The 20,382-nt window shown below is 56.4% G+C and overlaps 1 protein-coding gene across 3 annotated transcripts in view; it reads right to left on the reverse strand.

Annotated features, from left to right (window-relative positions):
- Nucleotides 1–20,382, reverse strand: part of PDE2A (phosphodiesterase 2A) — a 77,519-nt gene that overhangs the window by 55,884 nt on the left and 1,253 nt on the right. The window contains exon 1 of one of the 3 annotated variants that reach the window (XM_058663544.1): nt 2,524–2,576. The exons of 1 other annotated variant lie outside the window; for it this stretch is intronic. Coding sequence is in view for 1 of the 2 variants with exons in the window: in XM_058663540.1 (XP_058519523.1) it covers nt 2,125–2,214 (90 nt within the window). In the remaining variant the exon portion in view is untranslated. Of the gene's footprint in view, nt 1–2,124; nt 2,326–2,523; nt 2,577–20,382 lie in introns of those variants that run through there. One more of the 3 variants, XM_058663540.1, reaches the window with a different exon arrangement.

Below are 20,382 nucleotides of genomic sequence, written 5' to 3' on the forward strand. Positions count from 1 at the left end.
GTACTGTGTGATCCAGCCCCTTGCCACCTCTGCAAAGACAGATTCACCCCAACCAGCCCAGCCCCTCAGCATGGCATACACAGGCTCATTCCCCCATGACTTGCCCTTGCACCTTTGCCTATCAACATCCTGCCAGCAGCCAGCCCCCAGTTGCCAGGTCTCCATCTTTCTCACCAGCTCCTGGCTTTTGCTCAATCTGCTCTCCTACTTGGAATGCCCTCTCCCTGGCAGAGCTACCTGGTGGAATCATGTGTTAGCTCATTCACTCATGCTACACGTGTGTCCTGGGTGCTTGCCCCATGCCTGCTCTTGAGCATCAAGAAACCAAAAGCATCAGATCTTGTATAGTAAAGGAAGAAAACTGCCATCCCAGCATAAGTGGCCCCTGCTGGGATCCTCCCTTCTCACCATGCCCAGCGTCAGCTCAAGGCCCCTGGCCCTGCTCCATGGCTACCCCCAGGAACGAGGGACCTGCCAGCTGACATCAGCACTTGAGCCTTGACACTCCCTTGGACCTCCATATCTGCTCCCCACTGTCCTCACCCCTCAAGATCCTTCCTCTACACAAGGCTGCCCCAGCCCACCCAAGAAGATACACACCCCTGATGGCACCATTACAGTTTTTCTCCTGGTCCATACACACACAAACTCACACACACATATACCTGGTCACACTCATACACACAAATTCCCAGACATACCTACTCATACTCAAGCACAGGCACACACAACTGGTTACACTCACACAGACTCCCAGACGCACATGCTCACACTCATGCACAAGCTCGCACACATATGCTCACACTCAAACACACACATGCTCACATGCACACTACACACAGAAGCACAGGCGGGCTCATCTGCTTTGGGGACTTCTCCACGCCCACACCTGCTGTCTGCCTCAGCCACACCCACAGGGCTCCCTGTGGTCCACAGGATAAAGGAGGTGTTCCAGGCCTGGCCTCCTGCACCCTACTCTGCCTTCAGGTCATATTCCCCTCCCCAACCTCCTCACCTGCTCTGCTCAGCAACCCTGGCAGCACTGGGCCTCCCCCCTCCCATTATGCTGTCAGCCCCAGGGGTCAGGACCTTGTCTATTTTTCTCACTGCTGTGCCCCAGCACCCAGAACATCTCATCTTGACCCCGACTAATTACTCCAGGGATGACAAGGACGGATGACAGGACTCATGGTATTGCCTTCCTCCCAGCCCGGGGTTCCTTGGGCAGGATTTACCCAGCTCTATCTGTTTCCCTGTGTGCTTCTCCCACAAGACTGGGGTCCCTCAGGGGCTGAGGCTGGGTCGACATCAGCTCCATTTGTGTATGTCCCACGTGGATCAGGCACAAATGGCAGGAATGGGGGATACAAGGCCCAGTCCAGGGCCTGGCCACTCCCCTGAGGCTCAAGGTTGTCTCCGGGGAGAGGCCCCCAAACTCTCTTCTCTTCCCCCATTGGACCCAGTCTGTGCAGTTGCTTTGGCCCTCAACCCCTACTTTCAGATTCCCAAGCACGGGGAACTCTCTTCCCAGCAGCTTGGCCACATACTCACTCCCTCCCACATCACCACCCTGCCAACCCCTGAACGTCCTGCACCTTGACTTCCATGGAAACCAGGAAGGAAGCCAGACCAAAGGAGGGGTAGGCAGACCCCCTACTTTCGCAACAGCCCTGCCCAGAGGCAAGGGAATGGTGTTTCTCATGCTTAGTCTACCCCAGGGACAGGCAAGCAGATTCAGGTCCTGTGCATGTGCACACACGTGCATGCACACACACATATGCACACATACACCCTGGGGAGCCTCCAAGGAGCACCCATATCCTCATGACCACCCTCTTCTTATCAAGGCTGGCCCTCATTAAATTCCCATTCCCTCTACTGCACCGCAACCCTCACAGAATTCAGGCTCTCTCCCTGCCCCCACCGGCACCTACTGCCCTCCAATTGCAGGGCCTAGGGAGCAGCTTTAACTCCTACCCTAGGCATGCCACATTGGGGAGGCTTCCCCCTGTACCCAGCTGGCTGCACTGATGGGCACCTGGTCCTACCCAAGAGCCGGGGGAGCCCTAGCCTGGCAGCTGCAGCCCCCAAGCTGCCCAGCTTTGTTCTGCCGGCTGTTCTTACCCTGGAGCCACTCCAAGGCTGCTGCCCTGGAACACCAGCTCCACGCCACCAACATCCACGCCAGCCAGGGCTGCTTGGAGTTGATCCCATCTGGGATCCAAGGCAAGAACATCCAAGCAAGGGAGACCGTGGCCCTAGACAGGCCAGAAACTGACGTCCTGTGGTTTCAGGGCTCCGGGACGCTCAGAGCCCTCAAATGCTAGGAAGCGCTGCACAGGTATCAGAAGGCCTAACCCCATCCCAGCTGCCCCCATCATTCCATCCCTGCCAAGCACCTGTCCCTCCCTTGTTCACAGCAACCCAGGTCACAATTATACTCACTACCAGGGATACCATCCATCCCATCTCCTCGCCCTTCTGTGAATACCCAAAGCGTGTGAGGTCCCCAACCCCTCTCACCTCCAGCCACTACCAAAGCCTACAGTGCAGGATGTTGAGAGCAGGAGGCCGAGAAACAGAACCCCTAAGCTGAGGTGGAGCCAGGGGAACCTTTGGCAGGGGGAGGGGCAGCAAGACAGGGACTGTGGGTGGGGCCTAGCCTAGCCCCGCCCTCTCCAGCTCTGCCTCTTGAGAGGACCTTACTCCTAAATTGCTTACTCCTAAATTGCTTTTAGTGGGCAGGGCCCAGGGGCTATGTGGGACCAGGAGAAGAGGACAGGATACTGCTCACCAGGTCTTTCCCAGCAGGCCTCGGGTCCCCAACACTGCCAGTGTCCATGGTTAGGCCATCAGCATGTTGAGCCCTTTCCTGGCTGCCCAAGCGACGTGGGACAGCTGCCCTTCTTGCAGTCTCCCAGGCTGCCTCTTTCTGGCCCATCTGTGCTGGTGACCTGCAGGCGTGCAAATGGAGGCACACTGGGCTGGTGATCAGCTTTCTATCTGTCAGTGAGAGCATGGGGACCCAGAATGCCAAGTCGCCAGCCATGAGGCCCTGGCGGTCCCTGGGGGCAGACCTGGGCTAGCAGGGGGAACCAGCGAAGGCCACCGCCATCCTGAGGCCCATGATAGGTGGGAGCAGAGAGCAGCCCAAGCCCAGGCCAGGGGACCACAGTGTGCCTTCTTAGCCTAGGACAACTAAATGCTGGTGCAGACTACCAGGCACACCCTTTGCACTGGCTAGAGCATCCTTCCAGAAGGCCTCTCCTTCCCAAGCCCCTCAGTCAGGCCGCTGGGGCAGGACCATCTCCAGAGACGGCACTCAGGGTTCCTTTAAAAGTACCACCTAGGCATGGTGCAGGCCAGCCTCCAAGCCTTTGTGTATGTGGTTCCTGTGCCTGGGGCACCCTCTCCTCCCCTCTGCCAGTTTGAACTCCTACACAGCTGTAAAGAGGACATGGCTCCCAGGACCACCTGCTAAGTGCTAGGCCCACCCAGGCTATTCTTTCACTTTGCCTTCATGATATCACTAGTCCCATTTTACAGTTGGTAAAACTAACACCCAAAGCCCTGAACTACTTGTCCAAAGTCACACAGCTAGACATGCTAGTACAGTCACTAGAACCCCACCCCAATGCATCTCCCATGCTCAGTTCCCTTGCAGCCAGCTGCCTCCAGGGCGCAGGATTGGGGAAGGGAGTGCTCCTTGGATTCAGGACCACCCCAGAGCAACTCCTCCCTTCCCAGCAATTCTTGGGCTCCAGAACTCCCACAGCCCCGCTTGTGTCTCCGCAAGCCTAGGTGGCCTAGAGCCCAGCCAGGCTTCCTGATTGATGTAAAGGTGCTAGATCGACAAACCTCCCATCGTCACCAGTGCGTCTCGCCCTGGTCTCAGGTCTGGGAAATGTGGCATTCCGTTTCTAAGCACCTGTCGCTATGGAAGCCAGGTGCTGCCAGCTCAAGGCCTAGCAACCAGGCCTGGCGCAGGGCACGGGGCACTGTCAGGGACTTCCACAGAGACAAGCCGGCGCAAGGGAGGGTGGGCAGGTGACATTCTCTCTCAGAGACTGGAAGACAGGACCTGCTGCCCTGACTGTGCTTCCAGAGGGAGGAATGAAGCAAAGAGGTCAAAGTCCCGGTGACCCTGAGAGAGGGGACCCAGAAGGAAAGGGAAGAGAAACAAGCAGAGACAAAGGGAGCCCAGAGCCAGTGAAAGGCAGGAACGTGGCCAGACAGAGGTGCAGCGGGGGCAGGCAGGAGCTGCTCGGTGGCAGACACCAGACAGACACGTGGCAGGAGGTGACCAGCTCCCAGAAGAGCAGCGGATTGCCACAGGGGAGTGGCAGAGACAGATGCATAGTGATAGCAAGAGATAAGCCTGAGGAGTGAGGCAATGCAGAGGCTGTAGTAAGAAGGGAGAACTAGAAGGGTGAGGCAGGTGGAGCAGCGAGCCTGGAGGCAGGGTAGTGGCAAGGTGGCAGCCAGACTGCCCCAAGGGCACCAAAGCCTCCAGAGTTCTAGGCTGGCCCCAGACCCAGGCCCATCCTCCTCAACCTGCCCGTCACAGCACATCAGGCACCAACAGCCTTGTAGGGCCACCCCAGCCTCTCCCCACAGAGCCCAGGACCTTCAAGGCACAGAACCACAACCTCAGAAAAAAGACTCAGGATGAGGGGCTGGCACTGTGGTGCAGCAAGTGAAACCGCCACCCATGACACTGGCATCCCATATGGGTGCTGGTGCATGTCCCAGCTACTCTACTTCCAATCCAGCTCCCTGCTAATGCCTCTGGGAAAGCAGTGGACAATGGATCCAAGTCCCTGGGCCCCTGAACTGATGTGGGAGACACAGAAAAAGCTCCTGGCTCCTGGCTTCAGCCTGACCCAGTCCAGGGCATGGTAGGCATTTGGGGAGCAAAGCAGCAGATGTAGCATCTCTCTCTGTCTCTCCCTCTCTCTGTAATTCTGCCTCTCAAATAAATCTTGAATAAAGATAAATGACTGGAGGTCAAAGGTGCCCTGATGCTCTTAACCCCAAGGGGACAGGTCTTGAGTTTGTTTCTGCTTACTCAGCAGCCCATGGAGGCTGCACTACAAGACTGAGATGACCTAGCCTGAAGTGGGACAGTCCTGATGCTCCAGGCCTGAGAGATCCAGCTCCTCACTCTGCCCACATAAGGGCACTGGTGACCCAAGTCTGCAGCAAGTGGCCTCGCTGCCCATCTCTGGGTTGCAACAGGGGGTAGCAGGCAGGCAGACCCTGCACAAGATGAAGAGCCTGGTAGAGGCCCGAAGTGGAGGCAGCCCAGAAGGAGGTCACTCAGACCTGCTCAGGGCCCGTTCTGGAGGAAGGATGGTGTAGCCTGTGAAGGTCTTTAGATGCTCTATGGCCACCCTGCCTCCTCTGGATGTCCCCTCTCCTCCCCTCGCCACCTGCATGCTATCAGATGCTGATCTCCCTCCCTCTCTTTCCCACCTTCCTTGTACCAACTGCTCTTGGGGGTGTTAACACCACCAGCATACCCACCAGCAGCTCCAGGAGCCCAAGTGCCCCATCCCACCCCACCAGACTCACCAGGGAGGAAGACTAATTAAGCACCTACTGCATGCCCCTGGTGGTGCAAAGTACTTTATGTTCATTATTTCATTAGCATGTCTGCAGAGGTCTCTGAGGGCTTGTGAACTGGTCCCCACCTCCCTGCCAGCCCCCACCATCACACAGAGTGACTCTCAGGGCACCCACCCCAGATGGGCCACCGGGGCCAGGCAGTTAGCACAGCAGGAGCAGCACCTGGGAATGGGGAGTCCAATCCTTGGAACCAGTAGGGTCCATGGTGGGGACACAAGGGGAAGGTGTGGAGCTAGCAGGTGCAAGAAGGGGGGAAGACAGGAGCAGGAGGTGGGAGCCCAGGGAAGGCAGCTGCTGCACACCAAGTTTGTCCCCCACACCCCCGTGTGCCAGGCTTGGGCTGCAGCCCAGAATATCGACTAGCCGCACCATGCTCCCCTGGGCCCTGGTTCCTGGAAGACAGTGCTAAAGGACTGATCGATCTGCCTCCCAGTCTCCCCTCCTACTGTCTGGAGGCTGCTGCCTCCTCTATGCAGCCCCCACCTCACCCTGGGGATACAAGTCTGAGGGCAGTGATGAGCGCTGACCCTCATCCCACCACAGCTCTCCTTAGGCCTAGGTGGGCTGGCAGGGCAGGGCGAACAGGGCAGCCTGTGTTCACACATGCATACATGTGCCCACACATGTGTGTCCATGCATGCCCAGGTCAGTCCGTGGAGTAGGAGTTGCTGACACACAGTTCAAACCTCAGCTCTTTCAGCTCCCATATATGTGAGCTCACCTCTTAGCCTCTGTTTCCTCATCTGTATAATCGGTTACCAACAGTACCCAAGGAACAGGATGACTAAGATTAAACACATGGAGCTCTGGCACGATACTTGGCATACAATGCCTCTTACACACAAAAGCCTTTGTGAGTGATGCTGTACACATGTGTACATGTGAGGGCACGTGGGCAGGTACTGGTGCCCTTGGGCAACCTACGAGGGATTCCTGGCACTCCAGCAAGGGCTGCCAGGATGTCCTCCAATCATCAGGGCCCCTAGAATGGGGGAAGTGGTTGAATCCCCAGCTCATCAGTAGGGAAAGACCTGCTGAGCCCTCTTTCCCCCAAATCCTACCTATGCTGGGTGAGGCTGTGGAGTACACAGGGGGAGAGCTGGATGGCTCAGCAGTCACTGGGCAGAGCTGGTAATCACAGACTCACAACCCCACATCTGGAGCACAATGGGAGGGAGACTGGGCTGCAGTGCCATCCATCATGGCTGGCAGGCCCAGCAATGCCAGCAAGATGGTGGAGAGGCAAGGTGGGCAGTGTAGACAGGGCCACTCCAGCAGGCAGCCAGCCCAGCCCAGCCATTGGCTTGTTGTAACCCTGAACCAGTCACTGTTTCCAGGAGGCCTCAGTGTCTACATCAGCACAATGGGGCTAAAGGTCTCCTTCTACCTTGGTCAGTTCTAGGACAGCAGTTTCAGGCTCAGCAGCAGGGCCAGAAAGAGTGCTGAGAAGAGCATGAGAGACTCAGGGGTCCCTTTCCCTACAGCTGCCTGACTCCATTAAGGTCCCAGAGGGTGGCAAAGAAGGGGATGCAGCACTGGATCAGGACAGGGAGCCCAAAGACCCAGGTTGAGTCATTAACCCATTGCTGAACTAAGACCCAGACCTTCCAGGTGCTTCCCTGGAGTCTACTCCCACCTCCTACGTACATGCACACACACACACAGACACACACAAACATGCACACACATATATGTATGCACACACACAAACATGTCCAGGCCAGTGTGTCTGAAACAGACACAAAGGGTTTTCAGCCTGGCTGTTGCTCAAGCAAACTGTTTGAACTGAGAACAAAGTCACCATGGGACTTCCCTGGCGGGAGTTGTCCCAGACAAGAGCTGCTCACTGGGGCCCAGCAGAACCTGAGCCTATCATCACCTGGCCTGACCCAGCTCAAACAAATCATGCTCCTTCTCTGGGTCTTGGTTTCCCCACCTTCTTTTACGTCAATTAAATAAACTTAAGGGACCAATGTTGTAATGCAGCAGGTTAAACCACCACCTGTGATGGGCACAGGTTCCAAGTTACTCTACCTCTGATCCAGCTCCTTGCTAATGCACTTGGGAAATGCAGCAGAGAATAATCTAAGTGCTTAGGCCCCTGCCACCCAAGTGGGAGGCTTAGATAAAGATCCTGGCTCCTGGCTTCAGTCTGACCCAGCGCTAGCTGTTGTGGCTATCCAGAAAGTAGAGCAATAGGCGGAAGGTCTCTCTCTCTCTCTGATTTTCAAAACAAATAAATATTTTTTAAAATATATTTGGGAGTGAATGAGCTCTTATCCATTGGTTCAGACCCTAGAGGTCTGCAACAGCCAGGGCTGGAACAAGGCAGAAACCATAAGCTGGAAACTCAATCTACCATTCCCATGTAGGCAGGAGGACCCCAGCCACTTGGGCCATCACAGCTGCTTCCCAGGATTTGCATCAGCAGGAAGCTGGAACCAGTTGCCAGGGCCAGGTGTTCTGATGTGGGACACAGGCAGTTTCCAACAAAATGCTTCAGTGTGCCTTCCCACAGGGGGCACAAGGCAAGCTCCGCCCTGAGCCAATGCCCCCAGGCCTTCCCCAGCTTCAATTCCCTCTCTGCTCTCCACTGTCACACAGCCTGCACTTGGGCCCCTCGCCCACCCCATGCTGTGTCTCCTCTCTAGCTTGGCAGAGCCAGGGCCTCCTGCGGGAGCACCACTGGTCCCTGCACACCATCCCCAAGACCTTGACTAGCAAGTGTGTGTCCCCCTCCTTCCCCAGCTCCCAGGGCTGAGGACTGGGCCAGCCTGGTGCTTAGGGTAAAGCAGAGAGACAGGCAGGTCCTCAAACAAGAATAGGGCTTGGAAAATATGCAAGGAGGGAATAGGGATGGAAGCTGGGAGTGAAGAAAAGATCGAAGGAGAAAACAACAGTTCCCAAAGCCCCTGGGGCTCCAACAACCTGAACCAACTCTAGTCTACCCCAGAGGGACTCCCAAGCCTGAGCCCCTGACCAATCCCAGATCCCTGCTCCCACTCTGGCTCTAGCCCCTGCCACACACAGGCCCAGAGCCAAAAGGGTCTCTTGCCTCTACCACTGCCCCGAGATGCAGCGCAGAGTGGCGTGTGGTTGTCATAGTAATGCCAGATGCTGTCATCACTAATTCATCGGCTGAGCCCCGGGAGGCTGGCGAGGTGTGAGGAGTAGTAGTCAGAGCGGATCAGAAAATGCCACTAGGGCAGGCAGGAGTCTGGAGGCCTTGGGCAGGCAGGAACAAGAGGCGGGAGTTAAACTGCTTCACTAAGTCCAGCTGGCTCCTCGCTCAGCCAACAGCACCCCATGAAGAGGAGCCTGGAGCATCTCCCAGCCTGTTGTGGGCACCAGTTCTGTCCAGTTGTGGCAGGGGAGGGGATGGTCAGCAAGGGCTGGAATGGGAAGCGTCCCACCCCCACTTCTCTCAAGAGGGTCAGGGGACAGGAGGGGTGACAGAAGGGGGAAGAAGAAAGCCTATGTGTATGTCTCCTCCATCACCCACACACACCAGGCACCTCCCAGAAGCCCTGCAGGGCGGAAATGTGTTTAACAGATGCCAGGATTTCTTGTTGCCAATACCCTCCCAGTCAACCCTAGCCACCCTTCTCCAGGAAGCCCATCAGGCTGCCCCACCTGCCCATATCCCTGCTTCCTCTCAACTTCCAGTGGACAAGGGTCAGACGGAGCTGGGCCCCTCCTCATCCACATTGTGGAGAACACATGGGCAGATGTTCTGTGGGAGGTCCCACAGAAGACCCCTAACTCACTGCCGCTGAGCCGTGTGGCTGTCCGTGGTGCTGAAGCTTTTCATGGAAGTTGGGCTTTGTTTTGCTTTCTTTTTAAGATAAAAGGCAAACTGACTGGGGGAGCTAGAGGAAAGAGATTTTCCCAAATCAACCCTTGCTGATTCTCTTCCCCAAAGTGGCTACAACAGCCAGGGCTAGGCCAGGACAAAACCAAGAGCTGGACCCTCCATCTGGGTCTTTCACATACATGGCAGAGGCCTGAGCACTTAGCTATCATTCACTGCCCTTCCAGGAGCATTCGCAAGAAGCTGGGTTGGAAGTGGAGCAGCCAGGATTCGAACTGGTCCTGTATGTGGGATGCTGGCATCACAAGCAGAGTTTAACCTGCTGCAGAAGATTGGACTCATTTGAGATACATTCAGAGGGCGAGAGCTCTCACCCAATGGCTCACTGCCCAGATGCCTGTAAGAGCTGACCAGGGGTTGAAGCCACAAGCTCTGAAGTCAATCCAGGTCTCCCATGTGGGTGACAGAGACCCGATGACTTGAGCTACTACCTGCTGACTCCCAGCATCCGTATTAGCACAAAGCTGAAATCTGCAGCCAGAGCAGGTATTGAACTCAGGCACTCCGTTCAGCTACGGGATACAGGCATCCTAACTGGGGCTGCAGTCCAGAGGTTCTCTGTTAGAAGTTGTCAGCTCCAACACATGGGAGAAAAAAGACAGGATCCCATGTGCCAAGCCTTACACATACACACCACAGTGTCCATTTCCTCTACTCACAAAATCCCAGGGGAGAAAAGGAAACCTATTTGGAGCAAGAGAATGGGAACACAAGTGAAAGGGCCCAGGTGAGGATGAAAGGGGGAGCTGTGAGCAAAATGTGAACTCAACAAAGACCTGGCTCCTGCCCTCATGGGGCCTCTGGTCTAGCAAGATGGGCATCGGGGTTCGCGTTACACAAATCAGCCACCTGATCCTTATGAGAGGCCCAAAGGTGGATGCAGGGGAGGAAATAGAAATACTTGGCAGGGGCGGGGGCAGGGTGCAGGCCATGCCATGGGACCTCCTCAGGGCTACACAGCCAGTAATCGACATGGGAAGGATTCAAAGCCACATGTGTCAGACTCTGTCCTCTTAAGTTTGACTCTTGTCTGTTCCCAGCTGGTGAGGCAGTCCTAGACCTAAGCCCTGCCCTCCAGGAGCTTACCATCAAGTGCCCTACTTCTCCAAGATGCCCCTGAAAAGCCTGCCTTGAGCCTGACCTGAATCCTTCCTGCCGAGGCTCTGGCTTGGCCTCAACCAGGCAGAGGAACAGCTTCCCTGTCCTAGAAGACACCTGGGGCACTCCCAGGCCTCTCTCCACCCCCACCTCACTTTCACAGGCCTCCCTCCACAGGAGGGAGTGAGGTGTGTGCGCTAAAAATACCTGAGTCCCTCCCTGCTCGCGCTCTAATTAAGCTGAGTGAGTCACTACTTTAAGTAATTTATTGCTAGTTACATAATTGCTTTAATATTTGGTTCTAGAACTGGGGAACAAAGGTGCCCCCTTCTTTCCTGGGAACTGTTAATCCAGAGTGGGGTTTCTTACCCAAGTCGAGAGAGAAGGGAAGTCACTTGGGTGAACAGCTACTGCTGCCCCGCTCCAGCATGGATCCTCACACAGGCTCATCTACCAGGGCCACAGACCCCAGCTGGCCCAGGGAGGAACCAGCTCTCTGTTCCCCACCACATGGGCATCTGAAATCATCACTTCCCAGATCCACCATCTCAGCATCCCTCCCACCATGCCAGGCCACAGGAGCCAAAGCCAAGGGAGGGTGAGCAACACAAAGCATCCTTGGCCTGTCAGAGGCAGCCACAACCTCTGAGCCCAGCCATCCTGCCAGCCCCACAGGCAGTCTGTCACCCCAAAGGGGTGGCTACAGAGGGCTCAAGGGAAGTTTGTGGGTTGGGAAATGTGATAAAAAGATTCTTGTTGATTTAATAGGGATCAGATGGCTGTCCATGCTGATCAGAATTTATGCTGCACTTTTTATTGTATGTAAATAACCCTTCACTAAAACAGGTGCAAAAATTTAAAAAGAGAGGTCACACACTCCTACCTCTGGTCCTCCAACAGCTGCCAACAGCTGTGCTGACTGGCAGCTGTACAGAGACCGAAGCAGGGAGGTGTCTGGGACAGTTCTGGAGGGCACACAGTAGGTGCTCACACAGCAGATGCTTGCTTCCCTCAGTGCCAATTAGCAAAGTCCCACTAGGCACCTCCCCAGTGTACCTGCTCATCCCTGCTCTCATTAGCTCTCCCAACTCTCCCAGGAAGGCAGCCCACAGCACGGCAGGTCTACCACCCGCTGTCTTACTTAATCCTCCTCCCAGTAGCCCCAATGATGAGGGCTCCCCTTTGCTCCAGGGGAAGGCAGAGGTGGCAGAGTCCCGCAGATAAGAAGCAGAGGAACTGAGACGGGAGCCCAGGAAGGGTTCCCAAGGCGTGCATTCGGTTCCACCTCCTCCTGCCTCCCTTTACAAAGCAGCGATCAGGAAGTGCATGCCCCAGCCCCCAGCCCTTGAATGATGAGGATTTCACTGGGCTGAGGAGCAGGGACCAGGTAGAGAACATGAGGCAGGTGTGTGCATAAGAGAGAAGGAGCTCAGAAAGACGGTCAGAGACCAGGCTGTTTGGGAAGGAGGGAAGTGGGTCAGGAAGTGAACCGAGAAGAACAATAAAAAAGTCAGGACGTGGGGAAGTGAGGCAGAAGGGACCCCCTGTGCCTGCCTATGGCTTTCCGTGCCTCATCAGGCCTCTAGGACCTGGCACTCTTCCCTGCTCATCTTGACTCACTGCCCCTTCAATTTCTCTCTGACCAGCATCTTGGCCCCCATCACCCCTCAACCTCAGGTCACTGTGCCTCAGGACCCAACCAAGGCAAAACTCCTTCACCCTAAACTCAACAGGATGGAAAAGAGCCAGAGCTTAAGGGGTGGGGACGGGGACAGGGAAGGGTTCCTGGATCCCTCCCCAAGCTCAAGGATATTGTCCTTGAAGAAGGGACCTCAAGATCTGAGGAGCAACAGGAGCTGACAGGGAAAAGGGAGAGGGGCATTGGGGAAGGGTGTTCTAGGCAAAGGGAACAGCATATGTGACAGCCCAGAGGTGAGAGACACTGCCCACATCTTGGTTTTCAGTATGGCTATGGCAAGTACAGGCACCGCTTCGGGGTACACCAGACATGTGGCAGATGGCATCCACACTGCAGGGCTGAATCTGCACTCCTGGGCCGTGTGCCTGGGACACAGTCCGTTCTGTCTCTAGGTCAATTTTTACATCCCTCCTGTATCTGTTTCTCCATGTCTGTGTGTGCACACACATGCTTGTTGTAGCTCTCTTCATGTCCCTGGACCAGGGTCTGCTGTGTCCTGTAGTTCTATATCTGTGGCGCTGGTTGTTCCTGGCATGTTTGGGTCCCTATGCCTGCATCCTGTGTGGCCTCAGGCTGTCATGTTAGTCTCTAAGCTCAGGCAACCAGGGCAGGAGGCAGGCTGGGACACAGGTGTTTCAGCTAGGTCCCAGGGGGCACACAAGCACCTAATGATTGTCAAGTTCGTTGTGGGAGAGGCTAATTAACACTGAGTGAGTCAGCCACTCAGAACCCAGCAGGGGCAGAGAGCTGACTTGGAGAAGGTCCCTAACCTCCACCTCCCCGCCAGCACCACAGGGAGCCCCCACCTCCGCCCTACCCCTGACTCATCTCCCAGAAGGCCCGGAGGTCCAGGCTCTGGCCAGCAACAAGCAAGGGGTCCCATTGCAGCAGGAGGGGATCCAAACGGAGGGCTTTGATTAGATTTGTAAGACATGTGACAGCCAAGACAGTTTTTCTCCCATGGCCAGTGACTGAGCAGGTGGCTTACAGGTGCCATGGATGGACGCTCAGGTGAGAGACAATGTGGCCTGTCCCAAGAAGGGGGTCCTGAGCTGCCTCATGCCCCTGCAAGGGCCATGGGTAGGGAGCAGACACTGAAGAACAAGGACCACAGGTGGGTGAGCAGAGCTGGGGGCTGGGCTGTCAGTGTGATTCACATGCTCTTGGCCCCTCTGTTGTGACTTTCTTGCCCCTTACCTGAGTCTCCAAGCCACCACCTCATGAGGCCTCTAATTCATCCTCCATCTGGAGCTTCCTAAATCCAGAACCGAACCCACCTGCCTCTGCTCAGCCCCTCTTTGGCTCTCCTCATGAGCTGGGCCTTCGCTGCCTCCTCCTCCATCCCATGGGCTTCCTCCCCAGGAGCCCTTTGACATCTTCTTATTCTCCTCTCTCCCCTTCTCCTTCACCTGGAAAGCAACAAGTCCCAGCATCAGCTCCACAGGAAGTAATCCCCACTGGCAGTGCCACCACACAAGGCCAGGGCCTGCTCATCTCTAACTGGATGGGAGGGAGAGACAATCCAGGCCATAGCTTCAGCTGGAATGACAAGCACAGGCCAGGGTGTGCCAGGGCATCACAGAGGACAGGAGCAGATGGCTTGTTGAAGATTCAGGCCCATCAGGTTCTAAGAGCAGCCCACAGCACAAGGGCAGATGACTGGTGCAGGTGACCTGACCACTCAGCGGACCTCAGCAGCCATGACCCAGGGGAAGGCCAGGGGCAAAGCCTGGCTGCTGCTCTGACACTGGCTGGGGACCTTGGGTCACTGCATAACCTACAGGAGCTGCAGGGGACCCTATAGAGCCCAGCTCCACCCTGGGGCTCCTGGCCCACTCTTTTGCAGATCCTGCTTCCAAGGGCCAGGCGATGGCTGCCTGACCCACTCCACCTCCTTGGACAAGCAGCGGCTGCAGCCACAACTCCAAAAAAGGCAGTCTGAGCTCTGCGGGCCTGGCCTTGGGGCTGAGGTGCTCTGGAAAGCCAGCACCAAGCCCCTGAGCCCCGTGACATGCCCTGTGAGTTCTCTTAATCCTCCCTGCCTCTGTCTTAGCTGCATCGTCAAGCTGCCTTCCACTAAGCCACTTGAATGTGTCACTTGCCCTCCTCTACCGAGCAGGGCCAGCTCCTTGAAGGGCTGCCAAGGTGATTGGGAGCCATAAGGAATGCGACGGGCAAGCATCCCTGCTCTCCAGTTGGCCCCAAATCCCACCCCACCCAGTTGTGGGGGAGTGGTAAAGTAATCCCAAATCCTGATGCACACGTGGCACTGGACAGCCTACCCCCTTCTCTCCCATTGCTTCCCTGCCCCCAGCCTTCACCCTCAAACCCCACCCCTACCCCAGGGACCCAGGCCTGGCCTGTCTGCCCCCTGCTCCTGTCCAACCAGAGTCAGCAACAATGCTGCTTTGGAGCAGACCACTTGTTCCTCCCAATCTCACTCCCAACACATTCCTCCCTCCCAAAGCTGCCCCTCCCCTACAGCACTGCCCTGTGTCACTCACCCTGAGCCAAGCTGGGCTCCAAGGACCTGCCTACCACTCGAAACCTGCCTCAGTTCTAAGAGCCCAAGGGAGAGATGATAGGGAAAACCTTGAACATCATAACAGTAAGAACCTTTTTATATGCTACAAAGATGGAGAACTTGAACTGCCTCCCTCAACCCTCTCCCACACTGGGCTCCTCCCTGTGGGGTCCACACACACACTCTGTGGAATGACAGACTTCACAGAGCACCAGGAGCACATGGGGCCCCGTGCAGCTTCAATCTCCACGTCGGAGGCCCAGCAGGGTAGAGAAGCGCAGGTGCGGGAAGTGGCCCTGTGCCCCACACTTGGCTCTGCACTCCATGAGTAGCCAGGGAGGCTGTCCAGTCTCACCAGTCCTCCCTGCTCCAGACCCTCCATCTCACCCTGGATCCTGCTGAAGGGATCTTGGGTTACTACTCACTGCCCCACCTCTGAACTTCAGTGTTGGGAGGGCTGTACAATGGGCTGGGAGAATCCTTGTCCCATGGCCTAGGAGCTTGTCTAGCCCAAGCCAAGCCTGAACATGAAAATGCCCTGTTTCCCCAAGACATTCTGTTCTGCAGGGCCCACACTGGCTGGATAGGGTCCAGGGGGGCCCGACGGGGGGACTCCAGCCTGCCCTCCCCCTCCCAGGAGAAAGGGTATGACAGCTCCTGCAGAGCACATCTGCCCACACACAGCCTCACCACCTCCAAACAGGTGGGGCCTAGGAGGGGACCTGTCTACACATGGGGCACGGCCTTGCTGGTCAGCACAGTAGGTGTCTGGGCCCTTACACTCAGACAAAACACACATGGTGTGTGTACACAGTTCCACACCAATGCATGCAAGTCCCACATGCACATGACCATGTGCCAATATACAGACATAGACATGAACATGCATGCACACTTAAACACACATATCCCCAGACCCACCCCCACACCTGCAACAACCAGAAGCTCAACACATGCACACAGTCTACACAAACTCAAATAAAGCCATTCATATCACCCACATCTTGGTGTCAAGTGAACCACAGCCCAGTAGAAGCCCAAGCCCCAGCTGCCTTGCTTTCCAACTCCACTACTCCATCTATCTCAGCCTGTCCCAGAATTTTAAGACGACTTCTTGGCCCCTGGCTTCATCCCTCCAGTGTGCCTGTCCCTGCTGTGTGGGGTCCAGCCCTGTCCCTCCCATTCAAGCAGGGCTCGGTCACCCGGGTCTCAGGGGATTCCTGAGCTGGCCTCTCTTCACCCCTCACGCAGCCTCTGGTCTGGGCTCTCCCTTGGAGCTAGGCTGCAGTGCACATGAGTGGCAGCGACCCCTGCTGGCACCAGGAGGCATGACAGCACAGCTCTGATAACAGTTCTCAGTCCCCAGGCTAGGGCAGAAAGCAGAGAAGAGGGCGAAAAGGGAAGTGAAGGAAAAGGGGCAAAGTGCTGAGTGTACTTCTGCTGCCTTTGCTTTCTCCACTTCCACACATCCAGCCCAGGCTGCACAACTAACCCTCCCAAAGCCCAAGGCTAGTCAGGTGTCGTATGTGCTCTCAACACCCCTGGGTGGACTCACAGTCCATGGCACAGAGCACACGCTTGCAGCTCTGCTTAGCCACTACTTAGTTTCAAAGAGCCCAGCCCTCATCTTCCGTCCCCTGAACAGCCCATAGACCCCTCCTCCTTGCTGCTTCAAGGCCTGGCCCTTGCCATTTGGGACAATAAATGTGGGAAGAGCAGGAGCCAGAATGCAAACAGACTATGTGGCTTAATCTCCCGCCAGCCAGCACAAACCAGCTAAATACCCCTGGGCAGGTGTTTTTTCCCTCATGGATCCTCTGTGGCTTTAGCCAGAGCAGCAGTCTCTGGGGGAGGAAGGGAGGATTTAAGCAGATCATGGATGCACAAACAGGGCCCAGGCAGCCAAAGATTCCCGAGTGAACACGTGAGGGGCCAGGATCACAGCTTCTACCAATCCCCACTCCCAAAACACACACACACAGCACGCCGGGGCTGAGCTGTGCTGTGGGCTGAGGCCACCTTGTTCTTGACCCCCACCTAAGGCCTGCCCCTTCAGGTCCCAGCAGCCCCGTGTGTCCTGCACAAAGTCTGCCCGTGCAACTTTGGGAGCCTACAGCTCCCAGGGTGCCACAGACTGCCATGGGCTTGGGCGGGGGCATACCCCCTTCCTCAGCAAAGCTTCCTCCACTATGTTCCCTGGAGATTGGTGTCAGCCCCTCCCCCAAATCTGCTCAAGGTGCTCGCCCCCACATCTCCCTTCCCAGCCTCCTTGCTTCTCCCACACTCAGTGACAGCCCTGGGCTCCTCGCTCTGGTCTGCTCTGAATCTCTAAACGTGTAGGTGAGTGTTGGCAACTCAGAACAGCAGCAGACACAGCCTTTATGAGCACCTGCTGTATGCCTGGCTCCAGGCTTTGGCAAGAGAACAGAGAGGGTATAGGAGGGGCAGGGGCCAGTGTGAGGGCTGCATCTGTGCGGACCTGAGCAAGTTGCTTAACCTCTCTGGACCTCTTACATGCATGCATGCAATGGAGTTCATGCTGCACTCCTGACAGGATGGTTGTGAGGAGCCTGTGCTCCAGTCGCCTTCCATTTTTCAGGGAGTGCAGAGGGAGAGTGACTTCCAGGGGTTTCCAAAAGTGGGTCACGTCACTGGGGACCTGGCCTTTTCCTGGGGAGCAGGCAGCTGAACAATGGGAGAGAAATGTGTAAATATGTCCCTGTGGCTAAATATATCCACCTCCCCAGAGGATGGGGTTGCTGAGGGGGGAGGCTGCAGTCTGTGTCTCAGAGGAGCTGGGTGCTCGCTATGGCACTTCCGGGGGATGGAAGGGGCATAGCCAGTGCGGGAAAGGGATGCCAGCTGCCGGCTCCTTCTCCTGGCCCAGGCTGCCAGGCCCAAGCTGGCTGATTTGCATGGTGCTTTGCATTCATTTGCATGCCACCTTCTGGAAGGGCCCCACACTCAGCCACTGTCTCTGTCCTACTCTCAGGCAATGGCAGTGCTGGTGGCAAGGCACAGGGAGACACACAGAATGGCACAAAGTGCTGTCTGGAGTCTAACCTCCATCCACCCACCCCCCGACCCACTCCACCAGCCAACCCCCCTCCTCCTAGTGCCACCCCTGCCCCCCACCCTCCACACTACACCCCAGGCCCAGAGCTCCACCGTCACTCCCTGTCAGCTTTGGCACGTGGCACTCCTTCCCCCTAGAGCTGTCCCTGAGTGGACTCTTCCTTCCAAGACCAAGGCCACGCCTCCTCCCTCCACGTGGCCCCAGATCCACCTGCTGCCTAGTGAATGGCTGCTGGACATGTGAGTGAATCCTGATCCTCACCTCTCCAGTCCGCCCCATCTCCTCTTTCCCAGAGTGGCTTCCCTCGCCTGCACTAGGACAGTTCCTGTGCCCAGCCCCCGTCCTGTCCTAGGAGACTTCCTCCTCAGCCTGGAGACTCCCTTCCACATGAGTGGAAAGTCCTTCTTGTTGTCTTTCGTTCTCCTTTTTTCCAGTCTTGCCTAGATGTATCACTAGAGGAGCCTAACCTCAGAGGAGCAGGGCTTACCCCATCTCACCTTCCCCGGAGCAGCAGGGAAAGGCTGCTTGTTCTCCCATGTTCCAGCCAGGACATGTTGGTCCCTGTCTGGGGCATCGAGCACAGAAGACCAATGACCCAGAATGCAGAAAACAGAAAGACATAGACCAGGCTGAGAGCTGGAGCCTCTAGTCTGTGACACAGACACAGTCAGATATAACTATCCCAGGGAGAGAAGGGGTGAGCACCCTGTGGCTTGGAGTGTGCAAGCAGGCGCCTGGACAGATGTGCAAGTGGGCCCTAGAGAGGAGAAAGCAATTGCTAGCAGGGTGCTTGAACACGCTTGCTGCCTGCCCCCAAGGAGCTCCTGGGCTGGCTGAGTAAGGGGCTCCTGTGCAAGGGACATGGAGCAGGGGACAGCAGAGTTCAAGCCACATTTTTCATTTTATACCATTAAGCAGACATACTCCCCTGGGGTCAGAGAGAAGGGAAACTAGTGAGGGCTTCCTGTGGCAGGCATTCTATTCTGAAACCTTTTCCTAGCTCCATTTCCTGTGCACGCCTTTAGCCCAGCATCACAGACCCTAAAGAGTCTAACTCTACCTCCCTCTTGCTCTTCTCTGCACCACTCTTCCAACTGTCCTCAACTCAAACTCCAATGCTTTCTGTCCCTCAGACACACCACATTGCCTCACACCTGCCCACCTCTGCAAGCTCACTCCCTCTGCTTTTCCTCCAAGGTCCGGCTCTGACAAGGTCCCCTGGAACCTCCAGTTCACTGAGGGCAACCCTGAGTCCCAGATTACACACATGGCTCCCACCATGGGTTAGGGTTCTCCTCCTGTGCCTCTCTCATCAGACCAGTCACTCCCTGAGAATAGGGGCAGGGTCCTCCTATGTCCCTAGGGACTGGCACAGTAGGCATCAAGAAGGCCCGGGGGGGCAGGAGGTACCTTGTGGAAGGAATGAATGAAGGGCTGCCACAGGCCTGGTGGGCACCGTATGCACAGGCTAACAGCATCAGCAGCAGCCAGGGAGCACACAGGCTGGGCTCATGGCAGCGGGGCCGACAGTAAGACTCCCAGGCTATTAAGACTGAAGCGGGGGTGCTGCCACGAGCTGGGTTCCCACCCCCCACACCATTTGGCCAGATCCCAGCCAAGCCATCAGCAGTCCCGAGGGACAGGAGGCTGGAGTGGGAAGCAGGAAGAGAGAGTGGCAGGAGCTGTGTGGTGGGCAGGGGGACTGAGGTGGGAGGTACAAGGAGCATAAAGGCGATTAACCCTCCTGGGGAAGACTGCAGTAGGGGGTCTGGGCTGATGAAAAGCTTCAGCCTCTGCCCTGCAGGCAGAGGAGACCCCCCCAAAGCCATGACATGGCCAGAGGGGACCCTATAGCCCTGTGCATTCCTGCTAGAAGACCTGCCAGGGAGATTTCTCTCTCCTGCTTCTCCCCTGTGCCCCCTCCCCAGCCCATCCTGAGCCACCTGTACACTCCCTTCCCCATCCTCCTCTCTCCAACATCTCCCTTCAAGAGGCCCTGGCCTCTTTGGCCAAGACCCGCCCAGCTGCAGGCTTCCCTAACCCCTGCAAGGGCTGGGACTCCACATTGACCTCGCCTCTGAGAGTCTTGTCCAGTCCGGTCTTCACAGTGCTACTGAGGAAGGGGTCTAAAAGCCAAGTATGACCACACTCCTCACCCTCATCCCTCACCCTGCCCAAAACTTCTCCCAGGCTCCCCCAGGACACACATGCCAAAGCCCCACAGGCTCCTGAATGGGGCCACAGTCTCCCCCCAGCTCTGACTTCCACCCAGCCTCCTCACTGCCTTGGGCGCCTGCTCAGTCCCAGCCCCTTGGTTTGTGTTGTTCCACCAGCAACCCACCTGCTAGTGGATGTTGAGCTTTACTGCTTAATTATTCCCAGCTATTTTGCGTCTATAAGCTTAGGAGGCCCCAGAGGGCAGGTCTATTATTGCTTATTTCTAACTCTCCCTGCAGGGTGAAGAATGAATTGTCCCACGCCTGCTC

Source organism: Ochotona princeps, chromosome 4, assembly GCF_030435755.1.
Source record: "Ochotona princeps isolate mOchPri1 chromosome 4, mOchPri1.hap1, whole genome shotgun sequence".
Taxonomy (NCBI): Eukaryota; Metazoa; Chordata; class Mammalia; order Lagomorpha; family Ochotonidae; genus Ochotona; species Ochotona princeps.